Source organism: Nanorana parkeri, unplaced genomic scaffold, assembly GCF_000935625.1.
Source record: "Nanorana parkeri isolate BGI_ZX_2015 unplaced genomic scaffold, ASM93562v1 scaffold131, whole genome shotgun sequence".
Lineage (NCBI taxonomy): Eukaryota > Metazoa > Chordata > Amphibia > Anura > Dicroglossidae > Nanorana > Nanorana parkeri.
The window spans coordinates 2,108,351-2,120,829 of record NW_017306399.1 but is presented as its reverse complement, the minus strand read 5'-3'; the positions used below and the strand labels follow the sequence as shown (position 1 = coordinate 2,120,829).

General features: G+C 45.2%; 1 protein-coding gene across 1 annotated transcript in view; it reads right to left on the bottom strand.

Annotated features, from left to right (window-relative positions):
• Nucleotides 1-12,479, bottom strand: part of CACHD1 (cache domain containing 1) — a 119,621-nt gene that overhangs the window by 35,896 nt on the left and 71,246 nt on the right. Inside the window, exons 5-6 of the mRNA XM_018553869.1 lie at nucleotides 5,724-5,850; nucleotides 1,989-2,133 (exon numbers count right to left, since the gene is read on the bottom strand). Coding sequence (XP_018409371.1) covers nucleotides 1,989-2,133; nucleotides 5,724-5,850 — 272 coding nt within the window. The remainder of the gene's footprint in view (nucleotides 1-1,988; nucleotides 2,134-5,723; nucleotides 5,851-12,479) is intronic.

The window sequence follows — 12,479 nt, the reverse complement described above, 5'->3', positions numbered from 1 at the left end:
GGATGTCACTGCTCTATGGGATTCAGCAGTGTTGTCGGTCTTCCACAGTACACAGACTCACCAGAGCGCTGCAGTCACATGACCCACATAGAAATATTTAAATAATAAAGGCATTCAGAAAGCAAATTTTTAAAGAAAATGTATACAGGGAGGGATCAGAGCAAGCAATATTTAACACATGGGATACTGTGTAGCCCAGTGGAAGGTAACCTCGGCACTCCAGCTGTTGTGGGACTACAAATCCCATGAAGCATTGCAAGACTGATGGGCAAAGGCATGGCTCCTAGCGGCAATGGAATCATGGGATTTGTAGTTTCAGCACAGTTGTTGTGCCGAGGTTGCCTACCCACGGTGCAGCCTTTTCTTCTAATTTAAGGTGATCACATACACAACTCTGTAAAAGACAATAAATACACACTACAGTGTCATCTGAAAAAAATAGTGATTTAATTGCTTCTATCCACAACATGGCGAGCATCGGATTTCAAGATCTGACGGGGCGGCCTTACGACTGTTCGGACAGCACTGTAAAAACATTTGTCTTGCAGCCTGTGATTGTTCTTTACACCCAATTGCCAGAGGAATATTTTTGGAGACTCTCTGTATTATTTCTAGAATAAATTCAGAGTACAGATGTCAGACGCTCCGCGTTCTCTTGCCAAATAGTGAATCTATCCCCAAATATTTCTCCTGCTATTTGTTTAGCAACTATTTAACTTGACCGCGCTCCCAAAATGATTAAAACATGCTTTCTCCGTCGCAGTGCTTCTGCCACTCAATGATGAAATACGGTACTTCATACTTCCTTTTCTTTTCCCCTCTTGCGCCACCGTAACGCCTCGTTTAGAAGGCGCTGCCCTATGGGCTCGTTAAAACAAACCGCGGAATCCCAAGTAGGGTAAGTGGTCAAGCAAAGTTCATGGAATTACAACTAGTGAAATCCTACGCAACAACCCCCAGAATTAAAAGAAGTGCTTCAAGTATATCAATGCACAAAATGGTTTCCCCCATATTGGATAGAGTAGTAAATAGTAGGAGGTGAACCGAAATGGAAATTCCAAAACCGAAATAAAAAACAAATTGTCAGGGCGAAACCGGAAAAAAGGTTTATTTAAATTCTTTTCCCATTTTTTAAATATTTGATTTTTATTTTTTTATAAACTTTTTAATTTTGCCTCTTTTTTTGAATTTCGGACGGTTTTTAGTGTACTGGCCGAAATTCGCACAGTGTGTGAGGCTGTCGGCTCCCTTTCAGCCGGCATTCCTCGATCAGCTGATTAAAAGGAGCCTGCTGCAAAATTTTCGGCCCATCACACCTGGCAACCAATGAGCTGCCCACTCTGATCGGGTATTCTGTCAGAACATAATGTAAACAGCGGTATTCCTTGATCGACATGCTGTTTGTGTTGATGGAGGAATCAGGTCAATTTTTTTACGTTCAGACCGCGGGGTTGAATTAAAAAACTTGATCGGTGTATGGCCAGCCTAAGGCCCCGTTCCCACTGCGCGATATGCAAATCGCGCGTTTGTCACGCGATTTGCATATTGCGCGACATCGCGAGATTTGCCACGCGATATCGCGTTCAAGCTTGCATTGACCAAGCTTGAATCGCGGCTAAATCCGCTCCAAAAAGGGTCCTGCTGTAGCGACACACGGCCCGCGACAGCAGGACCCTTTGCCCCATTGAAATGCATTGGAGCGCGGTAATTTGCCGCGATATTACGGGAATTAACGCGCGATATATCGCTCAATGTGAATGGGGCTTCATGCTGTAAGTAACATTTATATTCAGCTGCGCTCAATGAGAGTTGAAAAGGAGTCACATGATTAAAATAAAGATCCATATCCGTGTGTTAAAACTTTGTGAATTGGTCCTATATAGCCTACTACTGGCATGTATAACACCCTTCAAAGCCACTTGTCCGTATTATAAATTGACTTCTTTAAAATAAAAAATAAAAGATTCCGGCGTTAATTTTTCACTCACCTTATCATGCTCGTCGATGGAGTTTAGAATAACGTTTGCAGCATCTTTGGCTATCTGCAGCTGCGGCTCCGTGATGGAAGCTCCGTGATCCACGATGACCACTATGTGCTTCGACTGCGGCCGCACCGTGGACACGTAGATGGGTCTAGTTCAATAGATGAAGAATGAATGAGCCTTTTGCATTTCTTAAACTTGTACAATAAAATAAAAAAGTCCAGAAAATCAAAAATCACATTAAAGTGACCTAAACTTAAAGAACTGAAGATCTGCAATTTTAAAAAGGAAAAATCTGCAAGTGTCAATTGTGCCCGGAAAACTGAACCTCATGTCCTGAACTCTCATGTCCTGAAAATAAAATGCACTTCCTGTGCCTCCATGTCTCATGAGATTTGTATTTCCACCACAGCTGGGGCACCGAAGTTTGCCAACCCATGGTCTAGGGCAATGCTGCCTCTGACTGCTGGTCTCTCCAGATTTGGAGTGCTATTTGGTGATGTTTCTACTGTGCTGCTAACAGTTCTTGCCGGAGAGCAAATTGCAGCTGAGGACCTGCAGAGCAAGGATCTCCCTGCTTCTGCCTCTTTTATTCTGTGGATCTGTGCTTCTCCACCTCTGCTGCTGGCTCTAGCTCACATTGACAGCAGTTAACCCACAGCAGAGCCAATTTCCTATTGGACAGTCTGAGACTTGTAGTTGCTTCCTGAAGCTGCCTGTGACTACAACACAACCTCACACTGACGGCCGTTAACACTCAGTAGAGCCAATTCCCTGCTTGATTGGACAGTCTGAGACTTGTAGTTCCTGTAGGAAGCTTCCTTGGACTACAAAACAAGCTCAGACTGAGGGCAGTTAAAACCTCAGTAGAGGCAAATTTCCTACATTTGGACAGTCTGAGACTTGTAGTTCCCCAGTGGAGCTGCCTGCGACTCCAACACAAGCTCAGACCCAGGGCATTTAAAAATAGGCAGAGCCAATTTCCTGCCTGATTGGACAGTTTGAGACTTGTAGTTCCTGCAGGAAGCTGCCTGCGACTACAAAACAAGCTGGGACTGAAGGCAGTTAACACTCACCAGAGCCAATTTCCTGCCTGATTGGAAAGTCTGAGACTTGTAGTTCCTTCGTGAAGCTGCCTGTGACTACAACACACATTCGGACTGAGGGCAGTTAAACCTCAGCAGAACCAATTTCCCCATTAGTCAGTGTTTACTCTGCCACTACTGGAACCAATGTTCCGCTTTTGCCCGCTGTCACAGCCTTGTCATTACATCACTGCTAGCAGCGCGCAAATTGGCACCCCTGCGGCAAGAGCTTCCAAGTGTGTCAGTAACTAATCCACACAGAGTATAATTTTCTGGCAGACCGGCAAATGCCAAAAATGTGTCCCTGAACCCCCCCCAAAGACAGACTATTAGCGCAATGAGAAACTTGTGTGCAGCAATCTAACCCGCCGTCATATCACAAATTGCCTCGATTACTACTTATTACTGTAACAGCAGCAAAATCTCTTCATCAAGTCTGTTTGGCCACTCGCGTCTGAAGTGCTTCTGCTAAACAAACTCAAGGATTTCTGTACAAGCCTCTCCAACAACGCCTGGCTGGACTGAACCTGGAAACTCGCGAGCGTTGTACATTGTGGAAGACAGATCGCTGGCTTTAATGATCTGTGTCTCGAAGGTCCATTGTGTAAACCATTCAAGCATCACTCAGAGCCCGGGCTCCAGCAGCTCTGTCTGTCTAACAGAGGAGAGGGGTGTCTACAATGCTTGCTCAGGCATCTGAGAAGGGGGCCTGACTGAGGTGGAATGTGTTGAAAACTAATCTCTGATGCTTGGCTATATCAACAGATTGTCGAGCGAACTGCTGTGAACGGTCTAGGCCTCGAATTCTCAAATTAGCGGAATCATGCTTAGTCAGTCAGAGCAATGGAAAGAGGAAAAAAAAGGTTCCACAAAACATGAAATTAGCAACATAGCTCCCAAATCCCTCTTTCTATACACTATTTAGGTCTGATCCTTCATGGCCCTGGGTGGGTATCTAGTATCTTTCTAAATTGATTTAAAGTGACTCTAAACTCAGAAGTTAAATCTAAAAAATACATTCTAGTACCTTATTACACAAATAAGATAAATTTTTGTGCATCACTCGGCTGTAGATCCTCCAATCATCTCTGAATTGGTGCTGACACTGTCCTTCCTCCTGGAGGGGGGCTACTTTTCTTCCCCATGGGCCCTGTATGTGTTGTAAAGAAGTCACCGCTCCAAGCTCAATCACGGCATGGACTACAATCTCATGTTTAGTTTATTCATTTGTATTGAGATTGTAGTCCATCCTGGGAACGAGCTTGGAGCGGTGACTACTTTACACACACAGGTACCATGGGGAACAGACGTAGCCCCCCCTCCAAAAAGGAAGGACAGTGTCAGCACCAATTCAGAGATGATTGGAGGACCTACAGCCGAGTGATACACAAATAAGATACATTGTTATTAATTAAGGTACTTAATGTATTTTTAGGATTCAAATCCTGAGTTTAGTGTCACTTAATTTTAAAGTGACGCCAAACTCACAAAGGCACAGCAAGGCAATCCACTCCCACCTTCCTCAAGCTAGTAGATGGATGGCTGCTGGAGACTGCTCTGTCCCTGTGATCTTGTACTCAACAGGAGGTTCTGCTTAAGTTAGAACCAGCAGTTTGGAAACATGATGACTAAGTGCTTGGGCAAATATGTAAAGAAATACTTTGCTGGGCGATGTATATTTTTGGATCTGGAATTATTATTGGTTGTTACCACTTTAAGAACAATACCCTTATTACATATATTTTCAACTAGTGAGCTTTAAAGGAGAAGTACTGGGAGAGTAAAATGTACTCTTAGAGCCGGCGTGTAACACTGCAGCTTTCACATGGTGGACCTATAGATCAAGAGCTGAGCGATCACGAACCGCTGATCGACCAGCTCATGGTTCTTTCCATGCAAAAAGTGGTGGCTGACAGGGATTCCCCCCTCCCCTCTCTGTTCCTCTAGTGTGGATTGGGGGGACACACAGCTGGCTCTGGAGCGGCAGAGCCAGCTGTCAATCAGGCAGGGGGTGGATCTCCACAATATTGTTGGGATCTTTCTCAGCTGCACCACGGCTCTGCACTGTCAGCATATAGCGAGCAATAGTAAATCTATTCCTGTGACCAAAAGAGGACTAAAGCCAAAAAAAAGTTTGGCTTTAGTTTTCAAGTTAACTTACAAGCAGGTGTCCCCACTGTCAGTCTTATCTGATGTTTTAGCTGGGGTGCCAGAGAGGATGAGAAATGAATGATAAGTAGGGATGCACCGATACCAGTATCGGTGCCGATACTGAGTTATTGGGCGAGTACTCTTATTCGCCCAAATGCTCCAATACCTTCCCTGATACCCGAACTCTCGGTCAGAGGAAGATTTCCTCTCACCGGTAATGCCGTAGGGGAACATGGAGCCGGCTTCCCCGGCGAGAAAGTAGCGAGTAATGACCCACCTCCCGGCTTCCTGATTGCCCGGGAAGCCAACTCCATGCCAGCAGACGCACCGGTATCTGCGAGTACCGAAAGCAAAATATCGGTACTTGTCCTCAATGCCGAAAAACTGATATCGGTCAATCACTAATAATAAATATCCAACAAAAACGTAGATTTTATTTTTACGCCTCGGCTGAGAAAACAATGTATTCTCTTCGACCTTCATATCGTATTCGATGCGCTCTCACCTGCTGCGGTGCTCGTAGTTCCCTTTACACCTGAACTTGTGCGCTGGGAACACGGTGAAAATTCCTTCTTCGGAGCTAAAATATTGCCACTTGATCCCGGGGTTAGATTTCAGGTTGTCTGCAAGAACTGCAAGTACAAAAACAACAACAAACACAAATATAAAACATTGTTTCGAAAAAGAAAAAAGAATTTCAACAAAAGATCTGAGCGGCTGCAAACAAAGCCAAGAAGTCAGAAACACAATGAAAATTTCTTCAAAGCCGTCAAAGTAGGAGCCGCCGATTCCCGAAACACAAACTCTGTATTTTATGTTTTAGACAGCAACAACAAACACAAGTGCGATTAATTGTGCAGAGACAGCACGCATTTACAACTTCAGAGGAGAAAAAACATCTGGCGCCCTCAAGTTTTTTTTGTACGGAGCTTAGTAAGCTCCGCATTTCCACCCTTCATATTCCATGCAACAACAGGACGTGTGTGTGTGTGTGTACACGCATGTGCACGTTCCAGGGATACCAACTCGCTCCTCTATCACTGCATCTGGTTAGCAGACTTGCAACAAAAATATAAAAGGAACACCAGTTTCCTCTTTAACCGGTTCTTCAGCTTGAACTTCGGCCTTCCCTTCAGTCTGTATCGGCTCCTCTCCTGGACTGAAATTGCTTCCTCTGATGTCACTGCACACTGGGAGCTTCTCACAAGGTGCACTAGAAGCTGCAGCAAGTCAGATAGAGCTCGCCCTCATTTCCTGGCTGGAGGATGAAAGACGGCCTCTAAGCTTGCTCCAGTCATGAACTACAATCTTTTTTAGGTTTACCATGTTGTATCGAAGTTATAGTCTATCAGAGAAGCGAGCTTGGAGAGGTGACTACTAGGGATCCACCGATACTAGTACTTGCCCAAATGCTCCGATACCTTTCCAGATACTGGAACTTCCGGTCAGAGGGAGATTTCCTCTGACCGGCAGTGCCATAAGGAAACATGGAGCCAGGAAGCTGGCTCCATGCTGTTTGGCCGGCTCAATGTTGATTGGCTGGGAAGCCGGCTTCCCAGCCAAACAGTGTCCGAGCTGGGCAGGCAAATCTGATATGGCGATACGACCCCCACCCTGCAAGCACCTCATTCCCCTCACATAGATCCTTAGCAGCATTCATTGACGTACCAGTCCCTTGGCCAGCTGGGCAGACACCGCTCTCGAGGATGTGAGGGGAATGAGGGTCCTGCAGGGGGGGGGGGGGGTCATGTCACCATATTGTCAGATCTGTTTAGCCGGCCTTGATGCCGATTGGCTGGGAAGCCGGCTTCCCGGGCAATCAAGAAGCCTTCCTGGGGGACTGTGGGACCATGGGGATCAAAAGTAGCCCCCCTCCAGAAGGAAGGACAGTGTCAGTACCAATTCAGAGATGATTTGAGGATCTACAGCCGAGTGATACACAAATAAGATGCATTATTGTTCATAGTTAAGGTACTTGAATGTATTTTTAAGATTTAACTCCGGAGTTTAGTGTCGGAATCCTGGAGTTACACTTCAATAAAATATAAAAAGAACCAAAACGACATTTCTTTATCATTCAGTAATGGAAGTAAGCCTTCGAAGCGCCATCTAAATTTACAAAACCTGTTGTAACAATGACAAAACGCACTACGAGCTCGGTCTGAATCTGATATGATGTCATGGAAATGATATCTGTTTACTGCAGCGGAGACAGAGATCCATCACACGGGGCCCATTAGTGAGAAACACCTCAGCTGTCTCCGGCTGTCAATGAGAAGCATTAAAGGGCCTTATCTGCGGGACTGAGGAGAGGTTCACTCAGCGTCACGAGGTATCGGACACTACATAAACACACTTTACTGATTCTATGACATTCACACAGATGCCGAGATGCAAGACTTCACATGCAGCTCCTCCGCCGTCATATAATCTCCGGGAGGGGAGCAGCTTGTAAATCTCGGAGAGCTATAAAGGAAATTTAATATCTGCAGGTTTTCCTGGAAGGTGCTAGAGAAGAGTTCCAGCAAGCAATATTTAAAGAAGACATAGCATCAGATATATTGTTTCATGCTCAATATCTGTAGAAAATGAATCAAGCCAACTGGCCTTGCTGTATTTTTCTTCAAGATGTTTCGCTGGTCATCCGCCTAGCTTGCTTCATTCATTTGGAACGAAGAAAGCTAGTCGGATGACCAGCATAATGTATCCTTAGTCTCCTGCAAAGGAAAAACCGTCATACTTACCTGATACATGCCCTCTACAGCAGAGCTATGCCATCCAAGCAACATCTCAGGCCATGGCAAGACCCACCAACCCCTAAATTACGAATATGAGATCGAATGACACAGGGATTTGTGGGAAGAACTACAGCGGCCAGTGGGGGACAGGCTATTTGCCACTTGGAAGTGCTCGATCATATTGGTACCTAAACAGGGCCGGATTTACTCCCCCTGCCGCCCCAAGGCCAGGTTCCACAATACGCCCCCCCACGCCGCCAAGCCCCCCTCCCCATCAATTGAGAATGGCAACCAGATGGCGGGGAGGTAGTTTCAATTTTGTTTTCCTGTTTCTTTATTTGTATCACTTTTTATTCAATTATTTCTTCTTATTTCTTTTTTATTTATCCCTCTGCGCTCTGCCGCCGGGCCTCGGTGGCCTTGTGGGAAATCCGGGCCTGTACCTACAGCTCTGTGAAGTAGCGACGATTAAAAGGAGAACTATGAGGTGAGCGATTTCCACTCACTCATTCTCATAGTTAGAGCCGACCTGTGACAAAGAAGCTGTGACAGGTGAGCTCTATAGATCGGGAAGGGAACAGAAACATGCCGCCGATCTGCTCACTTCCGGTTCGCCCCCATGAGAGAGGTGACCGCTTCCCGCAAGCATTCCCCTACCCCCTCCGATCCTTCAGCGCTGAGTCACTCACGCAGGTGGGTGGATCCAGACAGTATTGCCGGGATCCGCCCTGGCTGCGGCGTTCTCAATAAATAGCGGGCAATAGCCTGCTATATACTGAGCTTTGAGTCACGGGAGGAGGTTAGTATATGTCCTCCCGTGACCCTAAAGAGAACTATGGGGAAAAACACTTACCCCATAGAACTCTTTTAAGCAAATCGGAGCTCTGCTTTATGGCTGCACTTTTTTTGTAAGGGAAGAGTCAAGATTCGGATTGTTGCAAATTCCTTACCCTGGCACGTGACAAATGGGTCTCACAGGGAAGACACTGGGCAAAGCCAGGACAGGCAAGTATAAGATTTGAAAGGGGTGTTTGGGGAGCACATTTGACTCTTATTCATTAATACTAGGGATGAACAATACCATTTTTTCAGTATCTGGTCCCGATTTTTTCCGGTACTCGTCGATACTGAAAGTCCCATTAAGGAAGCTGGGTGGCGTGTAATGACTCGCTTCCCAGCTTCCTGATTGGCCAGCTATACGACCAATCAGGGAGCCGGGTGGCGAGTTCCCTCGTCACCAGATGACTAGGAAGCATGGAGCCGGCTTTCTGGCCAATCAGGAAGCTGGGGGACATGTAATGACTCGTCGCGCCTGGCTTCCCGATAGGCTGGGTAGCAGGCTACAAGCTCCCTAGTCACCAAGTGACAGGTAATGACTCGCCGCCCGGCTTCCTGATTGGCCTCTTGGAATCCCTGTACAACAGACTGCAAAAGGGGGAGCAAAATAAGGAGCCAATCAGTTGTGCTGTAGTGCTCATGTGCTAACAAGGAACATGCGGACAGAAAAAGAAAACAGAGTGACCAAAAGATGAGTTCATTAGTGTTCAGCTTCTCCTTTACCTGTCCAGTCACAGGCTAGGGGAGACCTATAAGTATTACTGAACTGCACCAAAGAAAAATCAGGTCTCCTGCCCTACCAGTCAGTGCTGTGTGGCAGAGCTGTGTAAATTTCAGGAATAGAAGGACAGATGCAGATTACTAATCCTTTGGCGGGTAAAACGGCTTCCTTATAAGTAGGTTATTTTTAGCCGTTTACCTGAAGCTTTAAAAAGTGAACCTTTAAAATTAAGCCCGTGTACCCCTTCTCTAATACCAGCACACTAGCCCATGTCTGGGAACACGCACAAAATGCAAACGGAACACCGCAGCCGAGGTTACAGCCACAGCCAGCATTGTACAAGCCTGAAATGAGGAGATTTACTAAACAAAGGACACAATCTGAGCAGGGAACGGCAACAATTAGCAGGATTTAGCTGTAATCTCATCGTCTCTGTAGGTAAAAGGGAGATGAAAGGAGAATGCAGCAAAAAAAAAAAAAAGGGCATGACAAAAAGAGGTGTAAATGTGGCTTAGGACAAGACTTTATAAAATGCCATGTGGGAAAGAACAAGATTGCCTGGCTGTATCAGGTGCGTCTGCGGGCGAGCAGCACAGAGGGAACCCGCTGGCAGGAAGCAGCCGGAAGGGTCAGAAGGCAAGGTAACCAGGTAACCAAGGTAACTCGCGCATGCGTACCCGCAACCCGGGCTCCAGGAGTTCTGCCAAGCTGAGGGGAAACCCGTGCCCCCCGAGCAGGGGCAACACCCCCTGCTTCCTGACAGGATGTGACATGAACTAATTTACGAGGAGCAGCGCAAATAATGAAAGAACGTGTTTACACAACTAAGGAGCTCGTCGGACTTCATTCAGATATTAAAATCAAAGCATGCCAACCTCACAAGGACTCTATGGTCAAAAACTAAGAATAAATATGTATTTCTATATTGAATTTCCATAAGATCCCACTCCTGATAACCATACCCATCTAGAAGTTTGCAAATTTACTTCTAGAAGATGCCCATAGGATATACTTCCTCAATGCAATGACACCATTTCACTCAGCCCTGTGAATATGCACTTCATTGTGCCACCACTCTAAGCCTGTCGTCTGAACTTCCCACAATGCGATGTCATCACTGTTTGCTGGACGCAATGCATGATGGGAAATGTAGTCTTGAGAAATGGAAACTGCATCACATCAAGCAGCAGGGAAAGAGATGTAAAGCACACTGGGAATCCAGGAAGTTGTTGGAAGTGATGGGCCGTTTCATAATATTTCATTGGACTGCCTTTACCTTTGATTACGGCACGCATACGCCCTGGCATCGTTTGGATAAGCTTATGCAACGTCACAACATTTATTTCCATCCGGAGTTGCATTTATTTTTCACCAAGATCTTGTAGTGATGATGGAGAGTCGGACCCCTGTTTAAAGTCTTCTCCAGCACATCCCAAAGATTCTCAATGGGGTTAAGGTCTGGACTCTGTGGTGGCCAATCCATGTGTGACAATGATGTCCCATGCTCCCTGAACCACTCTTTCACAATCTGAGCCCGATTAATCCTGGCATTGTCATCCTGGAATATGTCCAATGTGCCATCAGGGAAGAAAAAATCCATTGATGGACGAACCTGGTCATTCAGCATATTCGGGTCGGCAGCCGATTTTATTTCTTTGGGGAGAGAATGTTACTGAACCTAACTAACTGAAGCAACCACAAATCATAACACTTATCCAGTGGAAGGCTCTGACATATCTGCTTCGCTAAATCCAAGTGGCGACTTTTTTGTGGCCAGGCAGTATATATGCTCATACTTTAGTACTTCTTTAAGCTTTGAATAGAGCTAACAGTTGTTAGAAACCCCAATTAAAATTTTACATCACGGGTAGATTTTTGCACGACCGTTCCTCCAACAATCCAGTCGGAACGTTCAGTACTGGCATCAGAAACCTGCCGATTGTCATTCAAAAATTTCCTTTAATTTCCATTTTTATTAAAACATTCTATTTTGGAATGGAGTTTCTGAACAAAAACCACATTCACTGTTTAGAAATCGATCAACATGCTCCTTCGAATTTTTTCATCATTGCAGTTAAAATCAATTGTCGATTTGACCCCATCAACCATTAGAAAGTCGAACGAACGTTCCGAAATTGATTTTGTCCATTCAAAGTTCTAATCGTGAATACCTTACTTTTCTTACAGTCTTGGTGAACAAAGTCATCCAAAAAAAAAGAAATGCGGGGTGAAATTTTTCCCAGTGGTGACAGACATTTATAAATCCTTCATTACTCAATAAAAAAAAGAAACACTTTTTGGCTTGAGTTCCACTTTAACACCATAGAAAGGAGGGGGCCATTATAGACAAAGAGAACTTGATCCGGGCCCCTGGGCCAGCTTGAGATGTTTATAAGAAAGTATCATTTCCATGTGCTGCTCTAGTCGTCCATCATCTCCCGCTGAGCCGAATCTGACCCAGGCAGAGATACATATTGCTAATCTACCTTCTCTTTATTAAAGACTCTCCCGTAAACATCATCAGTCACTTTATTTATAGAAGTGAAGTGTTTACACCCGAGATGAGTCCACTTTCTAGCTGGCTGAAAGACGGATTAGAGACGTGAACTTTGGAACCCGCGGTTAAATTATAAACAGTCCCTAAGTGCCTGGAGCGCGGCTCCTAGACTGCGGAAACAGTCGCCGCGTAATGGCCTATAGTAAATGAACTTAATCCAAGATAGTGTACAGGAGCGTTTCATGGAGCGAGAGCCAAAATCGTTTTTCAAAACATTGCAGGGATTTTTTTTTCTTTTACATAAAAAAAGTCTCAGCGGAATGACTAAATTGTTAACATTTTTGGGGTTTTTTCAGGGTGACGAGTTACATTCACTCAGCATGAAAGGTATTTTGATGTGTATATATATTTAATATACATATAAGTCTGATCAACTCCTCCTGCTGCTGATTGACTGCAAGCTTCAAG